The 20765-nt window shown below is 41.6% G+C and overlaps 1 protein-coding gene across 5 annotated transcripts in view; it reads right to left on the reverse strand.

Moving 5' to 3' along the window:
* The window catches only part of vps8 (VPS8 subunit of CORVET complex), a 253578-nt gene that overhangs the window by 171404 nt on the left and 61409 nt on the right, over nucleotides 1-20765 (reverse strand). For all 5 annotated transcript variants that reach the window (XM_061690460.1, XM_061690459.1, XM_061690463.1 and 2 more), the window contains 4 exons: nucleotides 16696-16803; nucleotides 13663-13743; nucleotides 13165-13335; nucleotides 9720-9794 (listed from right to left, as the gene is read on the reverse strand). In XM_061690460.1, coding sequence (XP_061546444.1) covers nucleotides 9720-9794; nucleotides 13165-13335; nucleotides 13663-13743; nucleotides 16696-16803 — 435 coding nt within the window. The remainder of the gene's footprint in view (nucleotides 1-9719; nucleotides 9795-13164; nucleotides 13336-13662; nucleotides 13744-16695; nucleotides 16804-20765) is intronic.

Here is a 20765-nt window from a genome sequence, read left to right on the forward strand (position 1 = left end):
AGCAGCTTGACTTTTGTGCTTCTCCAGTTTTCCACCAGACAATGGGACCTTGATTTCCAAATGAAATGCAAAATTTACTTTTATCTGAAAAGCGGACTAGGTGAGACGGTGAACGACTGGTTAGCACATCTGCCTCACAGTTCTGAGGACTGGGGTACAAATCCCGACCCCACCTTTGTGGAGTTTGCATGTTCTCCCCGTGCCTGCATGGGTTGTCTCCGGGTACTCCGGTTTCCTCCCACATCCCAAAAACATGCATGGTCGGTTGATTGAAGACTCTAAATTGCCCGTAGGTGTAAATGTACATGCGAATGGTTGGTTCGTTTATATGTGCCCTGCGATTGGCTTGGCGACCAGTTCAGGGTGTACCCCGTCTCTCGCCCGAAGATAGCTGGGATAGGCTCCAGCACGCCCACGACCCTAGTGAGGATAAGCGGTACAGAAAATGGATGGATGAAACTAGGACTTGGGACCACTGGGCAAAAGAGCAGTACCTTTTCCTCCTTAGCCCAGCACAGACGTTTCTGACGTTGTTTTTTGGTTCAAGAGTGGCTTGACACATGGAATTTTACAGCTGTCCCATGTCATGCAGACGTCTGTATGTGGTGGTTCAGCCTCAGTCCAATCCTTATGAAGCTGCCCCAGATTTCTGAGTCCCCGTTGCTTGGCAATCCTCTCAAGGCTTTGGTCATCCTTGTCACTTGTGCACCTTTTCCGGCCACAGTTTCCTCTTCCTCTTAGCACTCTGTTTCTGTACTTCGATACAGTGCTCTGTGAGCATCCAGCTTTTTTTTTTAATTAATTTATTTATTTTTGAGACCCTTTTTTTCCCCCTTTTAGAGGGTGTCAATTATGGCTTTCTGCACAACCGTCAAGTCAGCAGACTTCCCCATGATTCTGAAGCCTACTAACCCAGACTGAGACCATTTAACGGTTGAGGGAAAACCTCTGCAGGTGTTTTGCATTGATTTGCTGATAGCGCTAATTTTGTGAAATACTGGATGTTTATTTTTTGTCTTTCTGCCATAATGATCAAAATTTAAACAAATAAAGGCTTGAAATATTTGTATGTGGTGAACTAATATAGCATACAAGTTTCACTTTTTGAAACAAATTATTGAAATACTGTAAATGGACTATCCCTCGATATTCAAATTTTTTGGCACATACCTGTATAGAACAGTGTGACCATTTTTTTAATAATTTTTTTTGGCTACACACTAAAAAGATTTGTTAGCAATTTGAAAATAATATGAGATAAGAGATCAACATTTAACCTCTTCTTTACAGGGATTCACCTCTTCGTCTAATGCCCAAATTTGAAGCAGTTTATGACAATTTTTTTTAAAGTGAGCAAAAGTATTAGGACAGATAAACTATACAAATAAATTAGAGTGAATAAGACTTCATTTCATTGCTAATCTTTGCTCAAGGCTGTGACCCATTGACCAAATGTTTGGATTCTTCTTTTTTCTTTTCTTTTTGTGTGAGGCTGTCACCACAACCGCTTTCAGTTGTTGTTCCTCCTCCTTAGCAGGTGAAATGCATGACCTATACTTCTTTAAGTTTGAGTTTTCTTCCCAGCTTTTTCGTATCCAGGGTATTTTTTTAAAAAAAAAAGCTTTCCCCAAATGTTCCTGCTCAGGGCCCGTCTTCTCTGTCAATTTGTTTCAGGCTCATTTCCATAAAGTTTTGGTCTGATGTTTTCCGGACAGATGCCCTTCCTGACTCAAACCCTCACCATTTATCCAGGCTTGGAACTGGCACACAGCTAATAATAATAATAATTTCACCTTCACCACATCAAGATGGCTCCTAACCGTCATCCTCACCGGTGTTGACATTCCTCCCTAGGCTAACATGAACGTCGCACTGCTAACGCTCGCTGAACAAGTAAACGAACTTTGAAAAAAAAGTACCCAGATTCACTCCTCAATATTCTTGGGGACTTTAATAAAGCAAAACTCAACCACAAACTCCCTAAATACAAGCAGCACATTGACTGTCCCAACAGGGAAAACAACATTCTAGATCACTGCTCCACCACGCTAAATGACACATACCATGCTATACCTCGTGCAGCTCTGGGCTTGTCTGATCATTACTGAATTCACTTAACAAGCACAGAATTAAATGTGTGAAGCCTGTGGTGAAAATAGTGATGAAGTGGACCAAAGGAGCAAGACCTTTGACTGCACAGAATGGAGTGTCTTCGAAATTTCAACTGGCAAGCCTGGATGAATACACGGACTGTGACACATCCTATGTCAGTTTCTGTGAAGATGTATGTGTACCAACAAAGTCATTTCGCATGTTCAATAACAACAAGCCATGGTTCACTGCCAAACTTCAGCAACTTTGCCAGGCTAAAGACGGTGCCTATAAGTGGGGACAGAGCTCTCTAAAATTGCGCTACAAATCAGCTGAAGAAGAAATTAACATCGCAAAGAGAAATTATGCAGAAAATCTGGGAAAAACAATTTATTGCTAACGATTCTAAATCAGTCTGGCATGAATTAAAATCGCTAACCAACTACAAGCAACCATCCCCCCAAGCAGAGAACAATAAAGGACTAGCTGATGACTTGAACACCATCAACTACAGATTTGAAGGGGATACTTTCACACCCCACAACCACCCAGCCGCACCATCGACCAACATTGCACCTCTGACTCCCCCTTCGGCGTTAGCCATCCACGAACAGGATGTGAGACAAATCTTCAAACAACAAAAGATCAACAAAGAGGCTGACGCAGACCTAATGTCCCCATTCTGCCTCAAAGTCTGCACGGACCAGCTCACTCCAGTCTTCAAAGAGATCTTCAGTAGATCGTCCTTTGAACGCCTCATGCTGGACTACCTCAAGAGCGTGAGCGTGGGCCATTCAAGAACAGTAACAATAACAAAGAGTGAAAAATTTAAGAGGGTCTGAATACTTTCCGTACCCACCGTATCTGTTGTTGACCAATACTGCCCACTCATGTGCTTGAGAAATATATGCACAATTTGTCAATGTTCCAGATTGCATTACTCGTCACTTTACATTTCTTGAAGTCTCTGCACCATTTGCACAATTGTCACCGTACCAGATTATCACTCTTCTTAGTCATCTCAAACTGCTCTAAATTACAAGAGGACTCTGCATCATTTGCGCAATTGTCAAAAAAAATGCATTGCTCAGTGACTCTCCGTACTGTGTTTTATGTTTTTATGTCTCAAAAGTATTTTTTTGTCAAATGGCTGTCTGTTGTCGGACTAGAGCGGCTCAACTACCGGAGACAGTTTTTTTTACATACTGGGCAAATAAAGAGGATTCTAAATAATAAATTTATTGTGACAGTGATCACACAATGCCACTGTTCTGTCATCTACACTCTCAAAGAGAATGCAGACTATCTGGCTTGTATATGAACACAACCTAATTCATAAACATATTAATACACAAACATTCCCCATTCGCACTCATTAATAACACAGGGAAACATTTGTGACAAACATGCAAAAAAAAATAAAAAAACCAGGAAGCGGGCAAACACTATTTTACACCACTGTAGTCTGTACAGGTAAAACCCAAATCTGAAACCTAGTGCAGACAAACAGCACTACTTTTTGTTTGAATAATCAATGTTCTCGAATAAACCTGTCAATTATATTTTCCAATACTTTTGCTCACATGAAAAACTGGTGGGTTCACAAATAAAACGTCTTCTAAGTTGTGTATCAGACCTAGATGTAAACACAGTTGTACCTTGACTTACGAGTGCTTGAAGTTTTTTGAGTTACAAGCTCTCGCTTGGTCGATTTTTTCGCTTTGCATCACAAGCCAAAATTTTTGTTAGGAGCACACTTCTGATACACCCACGTTCAAGTCCAGTTGCTGATATGGTTAAAGCAGTTTATTGAACAGAACAAACAGTCAAACACACAAATACAAAATGAGAACATTCGCTAGTAGCGACAGAAGGCAAAAACTCACACCCAGAACCTCACTTATACAGCTGCTAAAATATTTAACACGTCCCTATTTTTCGTGGTGTGCATTATGGCATCCAAACAGTTCAATTCTGCTGTCAATGACTGCTTCAAGACTCCTCCTGAAAGGAGAAACTAGTCACATGCATTGCACTGGTGTGATTTTGGCCCACTCCTCCACATAAGCAGTCTTCAAATCTTGACTTCTTCAAATCTTTTACAGACCTTGAGTTTCAGTTCTTTCCATAGATTTTCGATTGGATTCAAGTCAGGTGATTGGCTGGGCTATTCTAGCAGCTTTATTCTTTTTCTTTGAAACCATTTAAGATTTTCCTTGGCAGTATGTTTCGGATCATTCTCCTGCTAAAATGTCTGTTGGATTTATCTCACCAAACATTATAATGAATAAACACAAAAGGAATTAAGACGTTGGTCATTTTACTCATGAGGAGGGCGCATGGGAGATTGTTCAGGTTACAGCCTCTCAACACGCTCTAAACAATCTCCCCCGTCGCTCCTACATTTATTTGAAAATAGGAGGGTTCTACAAGACATAATGTTCTAAGCATTAAGACACAACACAAAACATAGGACCAGGCGACACCTGTCCCGTCCCCGACCACATCCGATCACGTCCTTGGTCAAGGCGCCCTTCCGTCAAATGTTGCTGAGTCATCTTCTTGAAGGCGAGACATCTTTCTATCTAAATATTGTCCATAATACTAATGCAAGCTACTAATGCAAAATACTAATGCAAGCTACTATTGCAAAATACTAATGCAAGCTAAGCAAATAAATGATAACTACTAAAATATATCTAACAATGTCCAACCTCGCTTCATTTTCATCATTCTCGTAGATTGCAGCAGATTTTTGTCTAGAATGTCTCTGTACATTTGCCCATTCATCCTTCAATAATGTGAAGTTTACCAGTACCATTTGCTGAAAATCAGCCCCACAGCATCATGTTCCCACCTCCGAACTTCACTGTTGGTGTGGTGTTTTTAGGGTGATGTGCAGTGCCATTTTTCCACCAAACATGGTGTGCATTATGGCATCCAAACAGTTCAATTCTGCTGTCAACAGACCAGACTATATTCTCCCAGTATTTAACTGGCGTATCCAAATGTTGTTCAGCAAACTTTAAACGAGCTTTGACATGCTTTTTTTTGTTTTTTTTTCCCCCCACAGCAATGGGGTCTTGCATGGTGAGCGTGCATACAGGCTATGGCGGCGGAGAACATTACTAAATTAACCTTATTATAAGGTTGCAGGACTGGTATCATTTCAAATCCAAATCACAAACACATTTTCCCTATCGGAGCAATCCCCCTGGAGCCTGCAGGGTTCACCAACATGGTAGCCTCCAAGAACCGTATGACTAGCTCGCGGGCCTGTTCTAAAAATAACTTACCAGTGATGGGACATTGTGATTTCATCGTACTGTTGTAGAAGTAATGATTTGAAAATGTAAACACTTCCAGAGATTTCTAGAAATGTGGTGCATATTGATATTTAACTGCTTCCTACCTTGTTCAATAATCATTGTTAATTATGAGAAATCATGAACAAGACCAGTCTCTTCACATAAATGAACATCAGTAAAGACCCAATAAACTGAATTCTGACTTTTTTTCTAAATACATTACATGTTGGAATATATTTGCTTAAACAAAAAAAGAAGTGAGAAATATGTAATACCCAATTGTGGAGATATAACAAACGTTTTCACCATTTCAGTTTTCCAAATTTTTGCGGTGTGGCTAAAACATGCTCGAGTTGCCCCTCCCCCACTATATATAAGAACGCCTTGAGTGGAGTACATCCTGAACTGGTTGCCAGCCAATCGCAGGGGACATACAAACAAACAACCATTCGCACTCACAGTCACACCTACGGGCAATTTAGAGTCTCCAATTAATGCATGTTTTTGGGAGGTATGAGGAAACCGGAAACCCACGCAGGCACGGGGAGATCGTGCAAACTCCACACAGGCGGGTCCGGGGATTGAACCCGGGTCCTCAGAACTGTGAGGCTGACGCTCTAACCAGTCCAAACCACGGAGGTTGCTCCAGCGTGGCGATATTCTTCTCGGCCAGGAACCGTTGGATGATCAAGACACTGTCAGCAGGTAAGTTGTCTTTGTTGCCACAAATTGTCCTGCCATAACTCTCACCTCTTTTTGGCACTTTGAAAAAAGAAATGAGGTGGCAACGCTGATTGCCAAGCACTGCAAACCTTTTACTGAGGGTGAATTTATTAAAGACTGTGTGATGAAAATGGTGGAGAACATTTGTCCTGAGAAAAAGCAACGGTTCGCCAATGTTTTCCTGGCTCGTAGCACTGTGTCACGAAGGAGCGAAGAAGTTTCTTCTGATATTAAGAGACAGTTGGACGCAAAAGGAGTGGAGATTGAATTTTTTTCGTGAGCCTGTGACGAAAGCACTGATGCATCCGACAGCGCTCAGTTCCTGATTTTTTTTAGAGGAGTGGACAGTGAAATGAACGTGCGTGAAGAGCTACTTGACTTCCAGAGCCTTAAGGACCAAACAAGAGGGAAAGATTTATTTGCTTCTGTTTGTTCCGCCGTACATGACATAAAATTAAAGTGGAATAAAATCACGGGGATTATTACGGATGGCGCACCTGCCATGGTTGGCGAGCACAGTGGATTATCAACCCTAGTGTGTAACAAAGTAAGCGAAGAAGGAGGTAAAGCTATAAAACTCCATTGTATTATTCACCAAAAAGTTCTATGTGCCAAAACTTTTACGTGGATCTCAGTGACGTTCCAGCCCACCTGCAGTTGGAGCTCATTGAGCGGCAGTGTGACACAGAGTGTCGCAGCCGGTACCAACAACTCCCTCTTGTCAACTTTTACCAGCAGCTGGATAAAGACAGGTTCCAAGAGATTCGTACATTTGCTAAGAAAATGTTGAGCTTGTTTGGCTCGACATACTTGTGTGAGAAGACATTCTCAGTCATGAACATGAATAAGAACCGCGCGAGGACAAGACTAAGTGACTCCCACCTGCGTGACATCTTGCGCATTAAAACCACCGCTTTTGAGCCAGACCTGCCCCATTTACTGCAGTCGAGATCTCAGTATCACCCTTCACATAATGCAAACATGTTGTTTGTTGATTCTGATGAATAAAGTTTGAGTAAAATTTCATAAAAATACTTTATTTTGCCTTTTATTAATTTTTATTTTAACCTTCATTTATCTAGGTCAGGCAGTTATAAGATCTACCTAGCAGCAGACAGCATAGTAAAACAGTAAAATAAAAATACAAAAAAGCATTCCCCTTGTCGGTAGCATATAAAATTAATGCTGGCCCGCATGACAATTTTTTTACGGCAATGCGAAAAAGCCAAAAAGTTTGGGCACCCCTGTTGTCGACTAACCGGGCATCCTAGCGTCACTCATTAGGCCATGTCCATTAAAGACACATACAACACGACAGTTGTTGCTCTGGCTCGGCTTGTCCCAATTTATAGTCATTACACTTTATAAAACCATGTATTTATTTACATTTCATTTATTATGTTTTTTTTAATAATACAGTGTGTTAGATATATTTTAGAAGTTATCATTTATTTGCTTAGCTTGCATTAGTATTATGGACAATTTTTAGAAAGAAAGATGTCTCGCCTTCAAGAAGATGACTCAGCATCATCCGATGGCAGGGCACCTTGACCAAGGACGTGATCGGATGTGGTCGGGGACGTGACAGGTGTTGGTCTGGTCCCATGTTTTGTGTTGTGTCCGTGCGAAAGGCACAAAATGATAAATCCCAACGATACTGTTGCGAAAGGGGCTAACAAAACAACGTGATAATCGGCGAACCAATAACGAGTGACCCATTTGGACCCTCGACCATAAGTTTCCCATGATTTATGTTGTGTCTTAGTGCTTAGAACATTATGTCTTGTAAAACCCTCCTATTTTCAAATAAATGTAGGAGCGACGGGGGGAAATTGTTTAGAGCGTGTTGAGAGGCTGTAACCTGAACAATCTCCCATGCGCCCTCCTCATGAGAAAAAGAAACAAGCGTCTTCATTCCTTTTGTGTCCATTTATTATAATGTTGGGTAAGATAAATCCAACATTAAATTGGTCCTTCGAGCCGGATGTCAACACACCCGAGGATTCCAGTTGTGGAGCAGACATCCAGTTAAGAGACCGTGGCCACGGCAATTGAGACCCTTTCCGGGACTGGTCTTCGTTCTTCTCAACTGGGATCTGAAGGTTGACGACAATCCACAGGATTGAAGACGACTTTGTTGAGTTAAATTTTACCATTTTTTTAGGGGAAAAAAACAATTTTGGGCACCCCTGTTGTAGACTAACCGGGCATCCTAGTGTCACTCATTAGGCCATGTCCATTAAAGACACACATACAACACGACAGTTGTTGCTCTGGCTCGGCTTGTCCCAATTTATCGTCATTACACTTTATAAAACCATGTATTTATTTACATTTCATTTATTATGTTTTTTTTTTTGTTTTTTTTTAATAATACAGTGCTATTTTACTTTATTAAAAACAATTTGGAGGCCGGAACTGATCGGTGGCATTTCCATTCATTTTGATTGGAAATATTAATTTCATATGAGTAAATTGAGTTAAGGATTTAGTTACAGAACATATTAAACCCGAAAGTCCAGGGACCACTGTACCACTGCGGATATGTTGCTCGTGTCATATTAATCTTTTGATATCAAACCAAAATGTTTCCATATTTTCCTATACTTTTGGGGGCCTCAAGAATTAAGCATGAGGTGAGTTGTCTTACAGAGGACATTTACTGAACAACAATTTTCTGTTTTGGCTCCCATTTTTCAAAAGCTGAAGCTGATGTGGCATAGATAAAGCTGAAGTCATAAGACTTTTTGCTTTTTTTTTTTTTTTTTTTTTTTTTTTAAAACAAAAGGCTAATTTCTCTCAATATTGTTTAATCTGTGCTCATACTGCAGGTCAATTCAGATTTTTTTGCCCACTGTGACATCTACCTGATTTTTTTCATGTTGATGTGAACAGTACAATTCCGATTTTTTCATATCTTACCCAGGCCTCTTTCATATGTATTTATAAATCGGATATGTATGCGATGCAAGTGCAGTTTGGGTGCTCAGGTCGTATTTATCAGACTTATACGTCATCAAATAACGACAAACGTCTCAAGTGTTTGACAAAACAGATGTATGAAAAGCAATGGCGGACGAAAAAGCAGAAAACAGTAAGTGGTGAAAAGAAGATCCTTTAGAACTGCTAATATCAGAAAACATTGGCTCTGGTTGCACAAAATCCTTGAAATTGCCACACGCGTCAAGACAGACCTACATGCGGGGTCATATAAACAAACGTTTTACGTTCTGTGTAGACATGGATCTATACATAGATGACAGATAGATTAGCTAGTTTATTCATCCTTCAGGGGGATTAAATAATGAATGTGGCATAGATAAAGATGCCAGTGTATTATTGTCATAATATGACAATTTTAATTCCCAGTTTAGTTTGCAACTGTTTTATAAAAATAAAATCATTAAATTAATTTCTCGCTTTTACATCCATCAAAAAAAGGAGGGAACAATTTTAATATTTTGACCTTCGCAGTGCAAAACCCATCATTATTTTTCATCTAATTTTAACCTACCTTGATGACATTAAGTGAAAGCTCTCTGTTGCTGTTCCTATCGACTACAAATGTCACACATACAGTACATTAACAAATATTACCTTGGTCCCCAAACAGACGATATGTCCTGCATAGCTTGAAATGGACTGGTAGCAAGCTTTTTCTCCAACCAAAGCCTTGAATACAGACACTGAGTTAGACGCAGAGAATGATCTGAGCTGGATTGATTTAACTACCAGGCTAAACACTGACAACAACACTGTCCATACTTACAGTATGGGTCCTTTGAGCTTATTTTACCTTCTTTAATAGAAGTGTCATGCTTTGATTTAGAACAATATCGGGAGATTTCTAAAAATGAACAGATCAATTTGAACTCACATTCAGGTGCAACAAGTAATGGCTAATGCTAACAAGGCACTTACAGTATACTTGTGTTGCTACTCACTTTGTCATTGATGTACCAGCCAAATTAAACTTAAAATCTGGTACAAACGTGACCATCAAAGTTGCACTCTCCGCTTCCACTCACTGTTACAGGTATGTCACTGCCCATGAACAAGCAATGTGAAATTGACCACCTAATAACAATTCCATCCATCAATTTTCTATTCCACTTTTCCTCACAAGGGTCGCGGGCATGCTGGAGCCTATCCCAGCTATCTTCGGGCGAGAGGCGGGGTACACCCAGAACTGGTCGCCAGCCAATCGCAGGGCACATATAAACAAACAACCATTCGCACACACATTCACACCTACAGGCACTTTAGAGTCTTCAATCAACCGACCATTGCATGTTTTTGGGGAAGTGGGAGGAAACCGGAGTACCCGGAGAAAACCCACGCAGGCACGGGGAGACCACCATGTCACCCTAATAACACATTTCAAAATCAAATATCAAAGTCTACAAATGAACACTCAGGAAGACGTTTTCCCTTGCCCGGACGCGGGTCACCGGGGCTCCCCTCTGGAGCCAGGCCTGGAGGTGGGGCTTGAAGTGGTGCACCCATGGGGCCCAGCCGAGCACAGCCCGAAAGGGTAACGAAGGGTCCCCCTTCCCATGGGCTCACCACCTGTGGGAGGAGCCATAGGGGTCGGGGTCAGTGTGAGCTGGGCGGTAGATGGAGGCGGGGGCTTTGGCGATCTGATCCCCGGCTACAAAAGCTGGCTCTAGGGACGTGGAATGTCACAGGGCGGAGCTGTCAACTGATCACCACCACTTTGATAGTGGGGGAAGATCCCGGTCCGACCTGGGAGGCCCAAACGTATTGTGAGGGTCTGCTGGGAACGTCTGGCAGAATCCCCTGTGAGAAGGAGTTTCAACTCCCACCTCCGGCAGAACTTCACCCACGTCCCGGGGTAGGCGGGGGACATTGACTCCGAGTGGACCATGTTCCGTGCCTCCATTGGTGAGGCGGCCGACCAGAGCTGTCGCCGTAAGGTCGTGCTGTCGTGGCGGCAATCCCCAAACCCGTTGGTGGACACCAGCGGTGAGGGATGCCGTCAAGCTGAAGGAGGAGTCCTATCGGGCCTTTTCCAAGCGGAATGCAACTTTGATGTTCGGTGAGGCGTGGGAGGAGCTCGGTGAGGCCATGGATAACGACCTCCGGACAGCTTCGAGGAAATTCTGGTCCACCATCCGGCGTCCCAGGAGGGGGTAGCAATGCAACATCAACACTGTGTATAGTGGGGACGGGTGGCTGCTGACCTCGATTTGGGACGTTGTGAGTCGGTGGGGAGAATACTTTGAAGACCTCCTCAATCCCACCGACACGCCTTCCCATGAGGAAGTCTGGGTTCTCTGAGGCGGACTCTCCTATCTCTGGGGTTGACGTCACCAAGGTGGTTAAAAAACTCCTCGTGGCAAGGCACCGTGGATGAGATTTGCCCGGAGTTCCTCAAGGCTCTGGATGTTGTAGGGCTGCCCTTTGTCACCGATTCTGTTCATAACTTTTATTGACAGAATTTCTAGGCGCAGCCAAGGTGTAGAGGGGGTCCGGTTTGGTGGCTTCTGTATTGCATCTCTGCTTTTTGCAGATGTGGTTCTCTTGGCTTCATCAAGCTGATCATCTCTCGCTGGAGGGTTTCGCAGTGTGTGAAGCTGCTGGGATGAAAATTAGCACCTCCAAATCTGAGACCATGGTCCTCAGTCGGAAAAGGGTGGAGTGCCCTCTCCAAGTCGGGGATGAAATCCTCCACCAAGTGGAAGAGTTAAAATATCTTGGGGTCTTGTTCACGAGTGAGGGAAGAATGAAACGGGAGATCGACAGGCGGATCGGTGCAGCGTCTGCAGTGATGAGGACTTTGTATCGGTCCGTTGTGGTGAATAAGGAGCTAAGCCGAAAAGCGAATCTCCCCATTTACTGGTTGAGCTACGTTCCTACCCTCACCTATGGTCACGCGCTGTGGTTTGTGACCGAAAGAACAAGCTCACCGATACAAGCGGCCAAAATGAGTTCCCTCCATAAGGTGTTTGGGCTCTCCCTTAGAGATAGGGTGAGAAGCTCAGGGGCTCAGAGTAGAGCCGCTGCTCCTCCGCATTCAGAGGAGCCAGATGAGACTGCTCGGGCATCTGTTTAGGATGCCTCCTGGACGCCTCCCTGGTGAGGTGTGCCGGGCACGTCCCACCCGGAGGAGACCTCGGGGATGACCCAGGACACACTGGAGAGACTACGTCTCTCGGCTTGCCTGGGATCCCCTCGGAAGAGCTGGAGGAAGTGGCGGGGGAGAGGGAAATCTGGGCTTTCCTGCTGAACCTACTGCCCCCGCGACCCGACCTCGGATAAGCGGAAGAAAATGGATGGATGGATGAATCCAAATAAACACAAATGTAATTCATGTTGAAGGCACTTAAATTACAATGAGACACATTTTCCCTAAAAATGAATGACTTAGAGGTGTTTTCTGCAGGCTGTCTATATACTGTTGGCATTGATAAAACATTTGTGGACCTCTCATTCATCAGATTGATGAATCCATGCTCGAAAGGTTGTCATCATTCAAAGGATAAAGCATGTATGTCCATCCATCCATCCATCCATTTTCGGAGCCGCTTCTCCTCACTAGGGTCGCGGGCGTGCTGGAGCCTATCCCAGCTGTCATCGGGCAGGAGGCGAGGTACACCCTGAACTGGTTGGCAGCCAATCGCAGGGCACATACAAACAAACAACCATTCGCACTCACAGTCACACCTACGGGCAATTTAGAGTCTCCAATTAATGCATGTTTTTGGGATGTGGGAGCAAACCGGAGTGCCCGGAGAAATCCCACGCAGGCACAGGGAGAACATGCAAACTCCACACAGGAGGGGCCGGGGATTGAACCCAGGTCCTCAGAACTGTGAGGCTGACGCTCTAACCAGTCGGGCACCGTGCCACCCATTTATGTCTTATGTTCATTTTCTAATTTATGTGTAAAACAAAACGAAAAAAACATCTTACTCCATCTAGCTCTGATTGGAAAATACATCATTTGACCTTGAACTGTGCCTCTTATGCTTTGATGCTTAATTTGATATTGGGACTGCCCCATCAGAAAATATCTCACCAAAGCCTGGGAGACATTCCCCCCTGTGGCCAGTGATTTGAAATGGCGGCTGTTGTAGACCAGTTGCACCTGCTCCAGGTCCAGAATCTCCAAAATCTCCTGACTGGGACGGTCTACAATCAGTAGCTTTTCATGGCTGTCTACCAGGACTAGTGTACAACCATTAATCCACTAAAAATAAAATTGAGAAAGAGTGAACGTGAATAAATGATGCAGTTTCCAGTACACTGCATTACAGTATTTAGTACAAAACTCTCACAAAATCCGTGTCACAGATGCACTCAAGTTTTTTTTTTTTTTTTTTTAATAAATTGAGCAATGTTGCTTGTATTGAAAACATGAAAAAGGATATGGTGTCTAGCACTGCCTATGACAATTGGCAAAACTTAAATTTGCCAAAATAAATGTTATAAATATATATAGTGTCAATTTACATAAACATTTGATCAGCATCAACATCAAATAGTCTGAAATACCATTGTACCTTGGGGTACTTACATTCAAGCTGATAATGTCACAGCTGAGATGAATATGTCTCTGTTTGATGACATGAATGGCACCCATCTCTTCTCTTTTTATCTGTACAAAGCAGTAAAGTGAAAATAAATGTTAGTTTTGATTTCAACGACACGGTGGACGACTGGTTAGATCATCTGCCTCACAGTTCTGAGGACCGGGGTTCAAATACCGGCCCCGCCTGTGTGGCGTTTGCATGTTCTCCCCGTGCCTGCGTGGGTTTTCTCCGGGCACTCCGATTTCCTCCCACATCCCAAAAACGTGCATGGTAGTTTGATTGAAAACTATAAATTGCCCTTAAGTGTGAATATGTGCGCGAATGGTTGTTTGCTTATGTGTGCACTGCGATTGGCTGGCGACCAGTTCGGTGTGTGCCCCGCCTCTCGCCCGAAGATCACTCAGATAGGCTCCAGCGCCCTTGTGAGGATAAAGCGATACAGAAAATGGATGAATGGACTTTTGATTTCACAAGAAGCCTTATTTTAACTTCCATCCATCCATCCATTTTCTGAGCTGCTTATCCTCACTAGGGTCGCGGGCGTACTGGAGCCTATCCCGGCTATCATCGGCATGAGGCGGGGTACACCCTGACCTGAAATCGCAGGGCATATACAAACAAACAACCATTCGCACTCACATTCACACCTACGGGCAAATTAGTGTCTTCAATTAACCTACCATGCATGTTTTTGGGATGTGGGAGGAAACCGGAGTGCCCAGAGAAAACCCACGGGGAGAACATGCAAACTCCACACAGGCGGGTCCGGGGATTGAACCCTGGTCCTCACAACTGTGAGGCAGGCCCTCTAACCAGTCGCACACTGTGCCACTTATTTTAACTTCCATCCATCCATTTTCTGAGCCGCTTCTCCTAACTAGGGTCGCGGGCTTGCTGGAGCCTATCCAAGCTATCATCGGGCAGGAGGCGGGGTACACCCTGAACTGGTTGCCAGCCAATCGCAGGGCACATACAAACAAACAACCATTCGCAGTCACAGTCACACCTACGGGCAATTTAGAGTTTTTCAATTAACCTACCATGCATGTTTTTGGGATGTGGGAGGAAACCGGAGTGCCCAGAGAAAACCCACGCAGGCACGGGGAGAACATGCAAACTCCACACAGGCGTGGCCGGGGATTGAACCCGGGTCCTCAGACCTGTGAGGCAGATGCTCTAACCAGTCGCACACCATGCCACTTATTTTAACTTTTCATATAAAATTTTAAATTCTTCATTTTTATTCATTCTCTTACACCTTCGGAGCTCGTCTTAATTTTGTAATGCAAGTGATTTTTTTGTTGTTGAAGTTTGCCATTAATACTAAATCATGCAAACCAACAATTATTTCACAAGTGGCTGATGAAGCTTTTTAGCTTCTGATTGTCAAAAACATTGGATTTGGGAAGATTTTGGGCAGCGAAAACTGACAAAAAAATAACAACAAAGAAAACATCGTACCCAATCTACCCATTATATATAAATATATGTCACACTTAACTTTTTTTGTCATGGAATGTCAATGGCATTCGATCGCAGGCAAAGAGAATTAAGATTATATCACTAAATTTAAAATACACCTCGTCCTATTACAAGAAATGCACCTTATTGAGTCAGAAGAAAAATGTCTCATTTACTCTAATATCATTCAGGCTATCTCTGCGTTTTATAACAGTAGATGAAGTGGAATCTTAATACTATTTCATAAAAGACTACTTTTTACAATAAATAGTATAGTTCCAGATCCAGAAGGCCGATACATAATTATAAAGGCTATAATATTTAACAAACTTTACACAATTGTCAATGTATACGCTCCAAATAAAGACGATCCAGCCTTTTTTCACACGTTAAACTTGTCAGCCAATTCTACAATTATCATGGGAGGTGACTTTAACCTTACGCTAAATCCCTGAATAGATCGCTCAAATAGCAATCAGCCACAATGCCCCAATATACGAGAGCAGTGTATGGACGACTTTGGTCTTGTTGCCATATGGAGATTGAAAAACCGTACAAAAAGAGAATATACATTTTTCTCGTCGGTTCACCGGTCTTTCTCAAGATTACATTTAGTTTTCTCAAACAATTCGGCATCTCAAAGAATTACCTCTAAAATACATCCAATCATCATCAGCGACCATGTACCAATTTCTCTCTATCTAAAAATGTTGTCAAGTCTGGGACCCCCACCAACATGGCGCTTTAACACATCCCTATTGAAGGACCCGGATTTTGATTCTTTCGTAAGGAAGTAATGGCACGGGTTTTTGATATTCAATGACTCCCAACCCTGTCCCCATCTCTGCTGTGGGAAACCGGGAAAGCTGCATTGAGAGTTCTAATCATATCATACTCTTCGTACAAGAAAAAAGAAACAAAAATTGAAAATGGAATTCAGGAAAAAATTAAACACCTCACAGATGAATATGCAATTAAACCGACAGAGAAACTAACTTCAAAAGGCAAAACATCAATTAGACGCTATCAAAAAGAACTGATTTTCTACAACAGTTAAGATACACTAACTTTGAATACAATAATAAATCAGGAAAATTTCTTTCGAACCAACTTCAGCGCAATAAGACTATTTTTTAAGACTATTTGAAAAGTGGCCATTTGTCTTGCTTCGCTCATGGTAAAGATTAAGGCTGATCCTGAAGATTGAATTCTTTGAATTTCCATCTTTTTTTAAACTAAATTAAGTGCATAATAAATAGAATGAAATGGATAATAAATGCAAAATCTGTACTCCAAATATCTTACTTTGATCATTAACCACAAAGGAAAATATTGAGGAATGCTACTGTATACAGGGGTAAAAATCGACTTTATTTCAAAAGTGCCAGAATACAATTTTGTTTTGAACTGAATACAAATTGAAAAAAAATGAATATGAAGTTGTTGAAGTATAATTTACACATAAAACATTCATAAATAAATAAAACTATAGATGAAATAGATAACAGTATTTGTCCATTTTAAGATTTTCAGTTCGCAGGTAGTTTAGTCCATACCATAAGAAAGTGAACTGTATCTCCTTTACAAAAAGCCAGGAATGGGTTGACAGCCGACTGAACAGAGACAAACTGCCATGCCAGCTGTGGCACACTGGATGGATCAGACTAGAAAAACAGAACAGAGTATATGTTATCACACTCATTACTTTGCATACATACAGCTAAAAATTATTATTATAAATTATGATTATTATTATTATTAGGGCCCGAGCAGCGGCCGCTGCAAGGGTCCTATTGTAATCGTAGAAATTATTATTATTGTCACAATCAGTTGCATTTTGGAGGGCCTAAACATGCCCGTTTGAACCAAAGTTTGCACACACATCAGGCCTGGCGAAAAAAAATATTTTAAAGTTTTCATACACGATCACTAAAAAATGTAGCACCTCCTACAAATCTAAAAAAGGTTGGCCCCCTTACTACGTTTTACCTACGGCTACGTGTAGCACCCCGAAATGTACAAAAAAGTCAGCAGAAGCCATATCCTTAAATGAACAGGAAGTGCGCTATAAATTTTTATCTATTTATTTATTTTATTATTTTTTTCAATACAATTTTGGCCCCTTTTTGACCATTTTCCACATTCACAGGGGTCATACTTTCGAGGACCTGTCCTACAGCTTTCATCCGATTGACTTGGTGTGTAGCATCTCCAGACCTGGGACATTAAAATGTGTTCAAAGCTTTTTATTTTGCCATACTATATGACGGGCATCAGATTTTGCATATCAACTTTCCTTCGCCACAAAACAGGAAATGATTCATAACTCCCCTGCACATGCCCCCCAAAAAAATCCCAAACTTCACATTTCATAATAGTCATGCCTTGAAGACATCTGTATGACAATATTTTGTTATACATATGGAGCTACCTCGGAGCAACAAATGTCTTCCTTCACATTTTAATGTACTGTGCCGAGCACGTTAAACAGATCCACCATGAAATATTGTCAGTTAAGCCTCAAGACATTGATGATGCTTTGCAAAAAAAATTGTGACGTTTTGGCAGAAGGTGTGGCGAATTTTAATGATGCACCGTGACATCAGAAGCTGTTATAACTTCAGTCCAGATGGTCATATATTTTCAAAATTTCACACTTGATGACTGTCCACACTTAAAGGCATCTATGGGGGAAAAAAAAAATAATCTTACCAACAGCGCCACCTACTGGCACAAGGAAATTACATGATTCATACTTTGTTGTTCTCCTGCTAGCAGTTAATCCGATTTACCTAATATGTGGTCAGAAGACTATTAAAGCCTTTTCATGATGTCACAATACAAAATTAGTGAGTTTTTGACAAAGGCTGCTGCTGTGGCGACGTTCTGTTCGATGCGCTCTTCGCTAAGAAACCAACACTGTTTTAAGGGTCTACATGCATGCAAACTCATGAAACTTTTTACACACGTTTTAATATCAACCTAATTTTTCACCTTTTATAGAGGTCATATTTTAACAAACTCCTAGAAATTTAATCCTATCGACTTGAAAATTTGTATGTCTCATCTAAAGATACTGAAGATGAAAAGTTATTAAATGCTTTTAATTCTGTGCAACGCTGTTGCCGTGGCGATATGCTGTTCACCGCGCTGTTCGCCAAGAAACCAACACTGTTCTGAGGGCCTAAACATGAAAATTCATGAAACTTTGTACACAAATCCAGCCTACCGAACAAACGTTTCTATATTTTACAGTTTTTGTGCAATTTTTAAAGGATGGGTCAGTAGCCCCCCCTACAAATTTTCAAAAAAGCAGCCCCGGATGTACATTTCACCTAGGTCTACTAAAATTAGGAGGCATATGTAACACCCCAAGACCTACAAAAAATGTCTCTTGGAGCCATACCCTAAACCCAACAGCAAGTCTGCCATTTTGAATTTACTTTCAAATATTTCCCTGTTTTGCGTCTTTTACAGCAGTCATATTTTTACAAACTCCTCTTTCTGATTTTATACCATCAATTTCAAACTTCGGGTGTCTCATCTTAAGATGTGGATGAAAAATTATCGTATCGTATCATGCTGTTGCCGTGGCGCCATGCTGTTCGCTACACTGTTTGCAAAGAAACCAACGCTATTTTGAGGGTCTAAACATGCATGCAAACTCATGAAATTTTGCACATGCACACACCAATCCTGACAAACATTGAAATATTTAAAGTTTAATGTGCAATTAAAAAAAAAAAAAAAAAAAAAAAAAACGCTCAGTAGCGCCCCCTACAATTTTTTAACAAAGTTAAAATTGGAGTGTTGTGCTGCAAATAACTGAATTAGAATTAAATTGATGTACGGTTTTACATGAATATAAACAAATTTAAAAGTGTGGTGCCCATTTCTATTCAATGGATTAGCAATGTACCCCAACATGGTAGTACTCCAACGTGGCCAGGGGGTGCGAGGGCCCTGAAAAGCTGCTCTCGTTATTATTATTCTTTTTCTTATTATTCTCGCAATTAATTGCATTTTTGAGGGCCTAAACATGCCCCGATTTGAACCAAAGTTTGCACACGTCGGGCCTGGCGAAAAATTTCATATTTTAAATTTGTTATACGCGATTATTAAAAAAAAAAAAATGGCTCTGTAGTGCCCCCTACAAATCGCAAAAAGGTTGTACCTCACACCACGTTTGACCTACAGCTACCAAAATTGGGAAGCAAATGGAGCACCCCGAGATGTAGTAACTCAGCAGAAGCAGCGCTGTTGGCCAAAAAAAAAAACTGTTATTTTGAGGGTCTTGAGGTTTTTTGTTTTTTTTTGGTACAATTTAAAATAAAATGTCTCAGTAGCGCCCCCTACAAATTTTAAACACACGTACGCTTCACTTAAGTCAACCAAAATTGGGAGGTATACGTGAGAGCCCAAGACCTGCAAAAAAATTACACTTGGAGCCATACCCTAAACCAGGGGTGTCAAAACGTTTTTGTCTCGGGCCGCATTGTAGTTATGATTTCCCTTAGAGGGCCGTTAGAACAGTGAAACCATATAAATGTTTAATCATCACCAAAACATTATTACCATTACACAACAAACTGAGGATTAACTAGTTTTGAAATCAGAAGACAAGGATAATAGTTTGTTCAAGTATTGTTTAAGTTACTGTCAAAGAAGGGTTTGGGAACATAAAAATGCAATATCTCAATATTATTGTTTATTATTATTATGACAATTTGGAATTTGGGTACAGATTTTAGCAAAAATCACGGATGTTGACGAGCATCATTTGCTTTCGCGGGCCACATAAAAGGATGTGGCGAGCCGCATCTGGCCCCCAGGCCTCGAGTTTGACACAATGCCCTAAACCAAACAGGAAGTCCACCTTTTTTAATTTACTTTCACATGTTCCGCTTTTTATAAAGCTCATATTTTAACGGACTCCTTCTAGACATTTTATCTGAATGACTTCAAACTCTGGGTGTCTCATCTAAAGATGATGAAGATGAAACGTTATTAAAAGCTTTATAATTCGTCTAACGCTGTTGCCGTGGCAACGCAAGAGATTTTGACGTTTAGTCGTGACGACCAAAGCTGTTTTCAATTCACAACATATGCCCATATCTTTTCAAAATGTCACACGATTAGAGTTCAGGCCGGAGGACATCTGCAAACAACTTTTTATTTTGAGTCATAGGACCACCTACTAGCAAACTTGGCACACACATGAAAACTTCTTGAAGTTATTCCTGCATTTACACTGCCTTGTAAAAGTATTGATACGGCTTCAAGTTCTCAAATTTTGTGACCTTATACTCACCAATTTGAACGAATTTTGTTGAGATTTTGTGTGAGACACCAACACAACGTAGCACATACAGTGGGGCAAAAAAGTATTTAGTCAGCCACCAATTGTGTAAGTTCTCCCATTTAAAAAGAAGACAGAGGGCTGTAATTTTCTGTCTCTCACAGACCTGTAACTTCTTTAAGAGGCGCCTCTGTCCTCCACTTGTTACCTGTATTGATGGCACCTGTTTGAACTTATCAGCATAAAAGACACCTGTCCACAATCTCAAACAGTCACACTCCAAACTCCACTATGGCCAAGACCAAAGAGCTTTTTTCAAAGGACGCC

Source organism: Phycodurus eques, chromosome 11 (assembly GCF_024500275.1).
Source record: "Phycodurus eques isolate BA_2022a chromosome 11, UOR_Pequ_1.1, whole genome shotgun sequence".
NCBI lineage: Eukaryota > Metazoa > Chordata > Actinopteri > Syngnathiformes > Syngnathidae > Phycodurus > Phycodurus eques.